The sequence below is a fragment of the Zea mays genome, chromosome 3 (assembly GCF_902167145.1).
Source record: "Zea mays cultivar B73 chromosome 3, Zm-B73-REFERENCE-NAM-5.0, whole genome shotgun sequence".
In the NCBI taxonomy this organism is placed as follows: Eukaryota; Viridiplantae; Streptophyta; class Magnoliopsida; order Poales; family Poaceae; genus Zea; species Zea mays.
Window position 1 is genome coordinate 201,278,690 of NC_050098.1, and position 9,369 is coordinate 201,288,058.

Below are 9,369 nucleotides of genomic sequence, written 5' to 3' on the forward strand. Positions count from 1 at the left end.
GCTCAAATGTTCTTTGTGATGAGATCATGTTGACGGAAATAGGGAAAGAGGCAAGCGGTTGGGAGTGATCCTAACTTGGAATGCTGCCTGATCATGTTGGCGGCTACAAAGTCTGTTTGGATTATGGGTTTTTCAATGTTTGAACCATGGTGTGGATTCTCTGTTTTCTGTGAGAAATGTTATCTTATCGGTTTGCAGAACTGCAGGTTTTGTTTTCAGCTCTTGGTGATGGGCGAGCAACCTTGACTTTGAGAGATAGGTCTAGTCGTCCTAGAGCAGTCCAGTTGTGATATAGGCGTGTGTCCACTGCTCTTTTTTTTATGTGAATTTGAGTCCGTGGCTGAATGTACGGTGTTTTACTGGTGGTCACTGTATACAGTACAGTGACTGTTTACCAGCAGTTTTTATGACAAGAACGGCAGCAATGAGCAATGTGTTATTGACAGAAAGAAGGTATTGCAACCACTGGATATGTCCATCTAGGGGCTATCTGACGAACATGTTCCCTCCATTTTTTTTTGAACAAAAGTCAGGATGTCTGCCAAAATTTATTGATAAGAAGAATAACAAGAGGGTTTAAGTCTGACCGAAGCACCAGGCAGGTCTGTGATGTTCAGACTATTTTTGTGCTGACCAGCAATTGGCAGTCCAATCGTACTGGATGCTGAAGCCTGGAGTGTACCCTTGTAGGTTGGATATTCTGCAGGTCCACTTTAGGTTCTGTCGTTATGCGCGTGCGCAATATGTATTCGCGCGCAAGGGAGTGCAGCCCAGAAGGCAGAAGCGATGAGGTGTGAGATGCACTGGGCGTCCACCTCTGTCTGGTTGCAGAAGCTTTTGGGAACTGAATGGCTTAAGGCTCTCCTTCCGTCTTCCATAACATGAAGCTGGTCCGGATCATATAGGCCCAACAAGGTGGGCTTACATATCTGCAATCTCCTTATCTCCCTTCCAGTTCCAGAACACAAGTCTCCAGCCTACATGCTCCGGGATCCTGCTTTCGTGTGCGCCAGCCAGCTAGCTAGCTAGCTTCTCTGTTGATGCGCCACCTGTGGTGGTGAGTGTTAGTACATTTGTGCAGTCCACCTCTCGTTTCAGATAAACTCTGGTTGCTAGTTGTTCAGCGTAACAAGCTATTGTGCCGTCTTTAACATGTTGCTTTTAACTTTAAGTACTGCTCTTTTTTTTTCCGTTCATGGTGCTTATTTGATCCTCTGTCACTCTTATGGGCACGCAGTCTCTCCCAACCTCTCTATCCACATCCAGGTTCCAGGAAGGGTCATGGTCTCAGGAAAAAAAAAAGAGAGAGTTGTAATCTAAATACGGATACATATATGCATACGTACAGCCATTGTGTCGGCAGATGCTGCGAGGGTTATCCGCACGAATTTCCCTAGTTCATGCTACCTCCTGCAGGCCTTCAGCCTACAGGCTACAGAAAAGAGCTCGAGAATTGGCCTATCCTTCGCTACACGATTATCTGTACTGTGCAGAGTGTGCTTTGTCCTGATTCGATGTCACTGTGCTTAATTTAGCAATGCTGGTGTTAGCCTAATAAGGTTAGATTACACGCTAGTGGCAGTATTAATCACGCGAAGCATGAAGCTAAGTGTGAGCCGTATCTTGCTTTTATCCCTGAAATCTTCGATGGCCGAATCTATTCCTGCTAATCCAGAGCGCTCAGTGCCGTCGACTGGTCCAGGTTGCAGCGCCGGAGCACAAACAGCTTTCTTTTACGTTCGGCGAGGTTCCATGCGAGCTCCCCCGATTCCCCCCCTAATAAAAACCTGCCCACTACTGAACAAAAAGAAAACGCTCGCCATGCTTATCTTGCTCGATCAGGGGTCACGAACAGATGCCTCGTTTCTCTGCAGATCATGCATGCATCATATGGAACTCGAGCTGAATTGCTGCTCTACTCACGGTCACGAACGGATGCTTGAGCGTTCCGGCGGCCGGTCCCATCCAACTACCCTACCCCCTCGGCGGCATGCAGTCGCACGGGGCTAGTAGTCCGCCGGCCGGCCGGAATCCCGTTCCCGTCGCTTTTTCTCCGGCGATCTAACCGAATTTTTCTCGGCCCGGTACGGAGACGTCACCGCCGACTTTCCAAGTCACCGGCCGCAACTTTCGTGTTGGAGGAGGCAGCTTTTGCGTCGGACGGCCACTCCCGCCTGCCTGCCTGCTTTTCCTCCGATCCAGCAGAGATGCAAAGACTTTGAAGTAAAGAAGTGCGCAGAGAACCGGGCGGGTCTGGAGTCCTTTGGGCGACGGCGACGCGAGCAGGCGCAACGCTTTCCTCCCTCCCTCTCTTTCTCTGACGCTGACCCCGGCTGGCGCCGTGGTGTTGACCCGTGTGGACACTTCTCTACTCTCTGAGCATTTCTGAGAAGCAGGAGCAGGAGTCCTAGCTGTACGTGATCAATTCACACCCCCGCTAATACTATATAGAACGACGGCAGTGCGTGTGGTCGAGGGCGGAAAAGACCAACTGGCGCAAGAGTCAACTTGCGCATTCCCAGCTTCTATCACTGGTTCTTCCAGCTTCCCCATACTATAGAAAGCTTATATATCCGGAAGAATGCGGCAATCATGTTCATCCACTGTTCTTTCTTTTTAATCTCCGTGAAAAAAAACGACAGCACTATTCCGTATTATAGTAAGCTTATCCGGAAGAATGCGGCATCATGCATGGTCACCCACTGTTAGTTCTTTCTTTCTTTAATCTCTGTAAAAAAACGACATCACTGCTTTGTGCTTTATAGGGCGAGTAAGGAACATTGCATGTGACCACCGTCGACGTCGTCACGTGCAATTCGTAGCTTCTTTTCAATAAACAAGGATTTTTTTAGAGATGCGTGCGTACCAACTGTACACTACCCATGTAATGTAACGGCCTGCGGTCATGCACGATGCTACCACTTGCTGAAGTGACCTTAAAACTATTTTGGGTTACTGAAACATTTATTTATACACTCAGCAAACGTGCATCATGCTTGTAGTTGAGTTGCGTTAAATGAACTTTAAATTGATAGTGTTAGGTGTCCACTACCTTAGCTTATAATTAACTCTAGCCACTAGAAAATATACAACATATAAATGTATTTTTGAAATTACAAGAAGTCGTTATAAAGGTCGGATTTCGGTGAACAGAGTCGATGACAACGGTGGTGTCGGCCTTCCCTCACTAGCCAAATAGAGATTAAATCTAATCTCGAGCCTATGTTTGTGGACCAAGAGGTGTGGTGAATGTTGTTGTTATGCTCGCCTTTATTACTATTTATTTAGGTGGTGTGATGAGGTCCCGACCAACATATTGTTGCGTCCCCGACTAGCGTGCGAGAACGACAATGTCACGCTATCCAGTTTGAGCAAATCCGGTTTTGACTATTTTGTACGGGCCCGTAAAGTTCAATGATCCGTTTTCCTTGTTTTCTAAGTCCGGGGTCTAAGTGACACAACATGCCAAATTTAAGGACCACCGGTGTATTTTTACTCCTCACGTATTATTAGATACAAACATTGGTCTAAGTGTGAACTTGAACGAGAAAATCACACATGTGTACTTTGGTAGAGCCTGTGGTAGATTGTACACTCGATATATATCCATCAAGGACCAAACCTTAGGTTAGGTATCTCTCATGTCTTTTTAGCGCAACTTTTTTTTACAGCGAATACTTATCAACTGTAAGGTATCTATGTCCTTTTCAATTTAAAGGCCTACCTGCCTAGTCTTCCAAAGTAGAATGTGATAAGAGGTAGGATGCTCATGTGTGCGTGGATTTGCGTGTGTAAAAGTTTTAGCGTCTATATTGTGTTTTACAAGGGAAAAACACCTTCTAATACAGATCAGATGGGAGATTTTCTACCTGGATTAAGACTTTTGCAATATCTCGTAAAAGGAAAAGGATGGTCATGTAAAAAAAATGTTATTTTCATTACCTCAATCCTTGAGAGGGAGTCGAGTTTGAGTGACAACGTCAAGTCACAAAAATGCATATGCGCCAATTGGTGGAGTAAGAGAAAGAAAAAGGCGAGGGGGTGTTTTTTTTTTTAAAAAAAGAAAACTTAGAAGCTTCATCCATGGCTGCTAAGAATCAAAACTTGAGTGTGGACAAATGGATAAATTTAAGGATTTATAGTTCAAATCTGAACTAAATTGTAGAGATTGGAACCGCATATCGATTTATTTTCAAACGGGCCCTTGCATTCATCAAAAAAAGTTAAGAGCTCACAGCCTTGTCTTGATACTGCGCCACTCACGCAAGTGCGGGATGTACAAATGATGAGGAAAACGACCAAACTAAAAAGGCCGTCTTTTTTTTAGAGAAAAAAAATAATAGAGTAATTAATTATTCACGGCAACAGCATACTGCTGCCGTTCCAAGTCGTCCAAGTCCCCGGCGTCGGCGTAGGCGCCCTGGGGCCTTCGCGGCGCCGGCCTCTCCCTGCTCAACATCTTGATGAGCGACGCACAGGCACCGATCCCCCGGTCCGGAGTGGAGCTGCCGGCTTCCTGCTTCACAGCGTCCTGCACTTTCTCCTGCACGAACCGAGCTGAGCCCACCGCCGTCGGCGGCGGCGGCTCCACCTCGGCGCGGCAGACCGGGCACGACGAGCTCGACGCGAGCCAAGTGTCGACGCAGGGGACGTGGAACACGTGGCCGCAGGCCGGAAGCGCGCGCACGACCTCGCCGTCCTGCACGGCGCCGAGGCAGATGGTGCACTCGTCGGAGCCGGCGCCCGCCTCGGCCGCGTCGTTCCTGTAGAGGGTGGTCGGCAGCGCCGCGATGGCCGCGGGATCCAGCCCGCCCTTGGGGGCCGGCGCCGCGGCCGTGGTCGGCAGCGCGGCGGCTATGGCGGCCGCGCGGCGCCGGTTGCGGCGGCGGACGTGGCAGACGTAGAGGTGGAGGAAGAGGGCGAGGCCGAGCACGGACACGAACGCGGCCACCGCGGTGGTGATGAGCCGCACGTTGTGGCCCGTCCCCGCCGCCGCCGCCGGTGCCCGGGCGCCGCTGCCGAACCACGCGGACCCCGGGTCGCTCGCCTTCATCGTCGTCGTCGTCGTCGACATGGTGTCGCAGGTATGTGCGCGCTCCGTCCTAGGCGTGTCGCTCGGTTGGTTGGTGAGTGAGAACACTGGGTGGCGCGGTTTGGTGGGCGTGGTTAGCAGCAGACCCGCCTGCTCTTATAAGCTTTAAGCTGCCCCGCCTGCGCCCGCGCGCCGCTAATGATCTGTGACGGGATTGTTTAGTGGCTTGCTTATAGGGATGAAAACGGGACGGATACAGCCGGATACAGGGTCATCCCATATCCTACCCTAATGTATTTCTCTCGGATACGGGACCGGATACGGGTAGTTAAGATTCGGGACGGATACAGGACGGGACCGGGTAATAATCCGGACGGGTAAGAAACGGATAACGGATACTACTCGGGTAGGTACCGGATAATTGTCGGGTAGTTCATCTGATGATATTAATTGTCCAACCATCCATAAGTTAAGAAATACATAATCATGTATATGATAGATCAGATGTAAGAAAGAAAACCGGTAAAATTGACATCATGTAGTTCAAAGTTGCTTATCACAAGGACATTGTAGAACCAACACCGCAATATTTAAAATTCATAAATATTCTAGTTTCACTAAAAAATTGCAAATAAGTTACAAAAACTAATAAACATTTTATATAAAGATAACTCAAGTCCTCGTATGAAAATGATAAAGTGAAGTACTGATTATGTTGAAACTTGGATACTTACACTAATTTCACATGTAACTCATACAAATAAGTGAAAGTGAAAGGAAAGAAACGTGGATATCTTATAGATCTTATGATCCAAACATTTTTTATGGTTACATATGGACATATGTTGTATCTCCGTAAAATTTCACAATTTTTTGAGGCTATTTATGTATTATTAATTTCTTGTCATAGAAAATCATCAAAATACAATTAAATCATTAAAATATTGTTTAAACAAAAAATTGTTGTATTACAAAGTCATAGATCTCTTCAAGCTCTACAATTTTCATATAAACTTTATCTTCATCCGATTTCATATGTAAAAGTTATGATTTTATAACTATATTATGCAGAAAAAGAAAAAACGGGTACCCGAATTCCGGGTACCCGTATCCGACCCGGGATTTTCGGGTACTGACCGGGTATTAGTGATTCCGTATCCTACCCGTATCCGAGGTTCAATATCCGGGTAATACCCGTATCCGTCCCGACAAACAAAATACCCGTATCCGTACCCGAAATTACGTCCCGTTTTGGTACCCGTATCCGATACCCGTTCCGGGTACCCGTCCCGTTTTCATCCCTACTTGCTTAGGCGCATAGGTTTCAGACGTGCCCGACTGGGGCCTGCTGCCTGGGCCGTGGACGGTGGGTGGGTGCGTAGTGGGCAGGCAGCACAGCAGCGAACCGAGTGCTGGATTCGGATGTCTGTCAAGTCACGTGTCGTGGGGCAACGTTTGGTGCCGGAAAGCGGTGCGGCCGTGCGGGTATTTGAAATTCCGACGTGGCCATTGGCGTTGACGTGACGCTGTGACGTGACTGCGACGCGAATCGCGCCCAAGAACTTGCTTAGCCTCGGAGGTAAAGGTTGAGGACAGGAGCCAGAAAGGGTTCGCCGATGGAGGCAGGCAGGGGGGGACGGACCGCGCGCGACGCTGATATGATACGGTGGTTTCGAGCACTACAATGGCCGCGGAGCTGGCAGCAGCTCCATGCCGCGGTCGGCCACGCCGGCCGGTGGCGCGCGTCGTGTTTGGACAGATAGGGATGGGATGGGAGGAGAGTCTGTGCCAACTGCCAATACTCGTGTGCTGCATGCATGGGCCGGGTGACAAGCCATGACACTCGGCAGCGTGCCGGTCGGTCGGTTACTGAGGACTCACCGGCCGTCGTGCTGGTGATTGCTCGCCATCGATCGACGACACTGACCGGTGTAACTACAGTGCAAAACCCGAGTGCGTAGCTAAAGGCCGGCCGGTTGTCACACCTGTTCTGGACACACATGTGACGTATCCAGTTCTCGTCCAGCTGGCTTTCTCGACTCTAGAGCAACGGGGACAAGGCCCTTCCCTGATCCGCTTGGAGCCGTTCTTGTCAAGAGTTGTTTGTTCCTCGCTCGATCTTCGTTCTACCAACGGAAGGATTCTTGTTCTCTCTCGTGCGCTCCATCATGGTATATGGTTGGCCCATGACTAATCATGTCATGATTTGGGCCTGTAGTAGCTATAGTAAACCCGCTACTTCCATGGCGCCAGAGCTTCCGCTAGAACGAAGTACTGGGCCAGAGTTCGAGTGCGAAAGAATTTACTGGGCCCGAAGTGGAGTCTCCAATAACTGGGCCGGGCTCCCATGGCGTTGGTTTTTCTTTTGCGGTGACTAGGGGGAAAAAAAAGCATTCGCGGGAATCTGGCTCGCGTACGGTGCCAAGGCCACTTCGCTATTGATTGAAGATGTGTCACACGCAGCATGCATCCCATGATCGGAGAGGGAGACACAGACACGACACAGCCGGCAGTGGTCACCCACCTTTGGCGCCCAGCATCCGTCGATATCAACGTGCGCTGGCTGTAGTGGTAGTGGGGGGGGGGGGGGGGGGGGGGGGGGGGGGGGGGGGAGGGGATTCGCAAAGCCGAATATGCCCCTCCTCCCTCCCCCGCTCCCTGATAAGCAGCCTGCCGAATCATCGAAAGATCTCCAATCCGTCGATGCGCTCCTGATATTGCCGAATCGACGCATACTACTTCATACATACATACACCGACCGACTGAAGGGAGATGCGGGTTATTCCTTGGAAAACTGAAAGCACAGCGCGCGAGGCCCGGCGATCGACAGCCGCACCGGTCGACGACCAGATGGGAAAGCGCCACCGGGTCGGCCGGCACTGTGCTCGCGAAAAAAAGCTGTATGGGGACGTCGACGTTCTCGGCATGGGCGCGCGTACGGCAGCGGCGCCTGTGCGAGAGCTACGTGGACGGCAGGACCGGCAAAGCGATTCCGCCGGACGAGATGCCGTTGCGACGGAAGAGAGAGATAGAGATAGAGCGGGTTGCAGCCTTGCTAGCAGAGCCCCAGCCAGTACCTTTTGGCGAGCCGCGAGCCCTTCAAAGTCGTAACGGCATCTCTCTCCATATTGCCGGCCTAACAGGAGAGAGACTACACAAAACATAGTATGTTTTAGCTAGCTAGCCTAGCTGGGTAGCGTCTCCTTATCCGTCCATCTTCACTTTCTATCCCAGTTTTCTTGTCCATGAGCACTTGTAATAATCCAGCTTCTCCATACAATCTGGCTACACAAAACAATTTCAGCTTGCTATCCCAGTTTTCTTGTACAACGGTCACCCCTGTATCTTATACCCTCACTTCTTCCGTCCGTCTTCACTTCACTTATAATGACACAACGATTAGTCTCAACACTAAACCAAATCTTGATCATCTCTTATAATGACTCGTCACTCATCATACATGGCACATATATCAATCACGTGTTTACAATATCTCTCTTGACGAGTGTATTGTCAACACCAACATAAAGAGATGGGTCAAACACAAAAGGAAAAAAAATAGAACCACCGAAATAACTAAAAGCTAGTGAAAATCCAAAAACAAGGTCATTTAAAATGAGCAAACTCGGTCCCCAAAAACATGGACAGCGACTCGGCACATCCAAGAAGAAGCAAAGCTTGGTACCCAAAGACATGGGCAATGACTCTATGCAATCAAGCAAAAGCAGGTAGTCCTCAAGACAGGGAAGAAAGGGATCAATATTATTAGCAAATTTAGTGCACCTTATAACATGAGTCAAAGCAACTCAAATCTTTCATAAATACTGCTAGTCCTCTAAAAATGGCAAAGGCTCAACACAACTAACAAAAATAGTCTCAAAAGCCATAATCAAGCTTGAATGCAACTCCTCCTTAACATATGCACTCACCCTCATGAATGCACACTCTCCACACATGCCAACTTTTTGTGTAACCATTCTTCTCCTTATTGCCACATGCACACATCAAGTTAATTAGAAATGCAACTCCCCACCAAAATATGCTATGAAATGCACAGGGATGCATGATGTGAGCTTTAAGGGTAGAACATTTAGAATGGTTAATGTTCTAAGTGGTGCTATCATGCGAGTAAAGCAATAAACCCATATGCCAGAAAATACTCATGATGATCATATGATACAAACAATAATTTACTTAGCATTTTGAGTAAATTTTAGACTTCAAAAAATGTTCACCACTAAAATAGCACAAAAATGTATATCAAGACTAACAATAAAGTGCTCAACATACCCATACAAAGTGAACTAGACTATGCAAAAATCATTGCACCCAAATA

General features: G+C 48.5%; 1 protein-coding gene across 1 annotated transcript; it reads right to left on the reverse strand.

The window, feature by feature from the left end:
* Positions 1–4,205: 4,205 nt before the first annotated feature.
* Positions 4,206–5,158, reverse strand: LOC100281635 (RING-H2 finger protein ATL2K). Its single transcript, NM_001154554.2, has one exon. The coding sequence runs from the start codon at positions 5,072–5,074 to the stop codon at positions 4,349–4,351; it is 726 nt and encodes a 241-aa protein (NP_001148026.1). The 5' UTR covers positions 5,075–5,158; the 3' UTR covers positions 4,206–4,348.
* Positions 5,159–9,369: the final 4,211 nt, after the last annotated feature.

What these genes read in the sequence shown, in the direction of transcription:
- LOC100281635 (NM_001154554.2), bottom strand. Translation starts at nt 5,074, where the DNA reads ATGTCGACGACGACGACGACGATGAAGGCGAGCGACCCGGGGTCCGCG.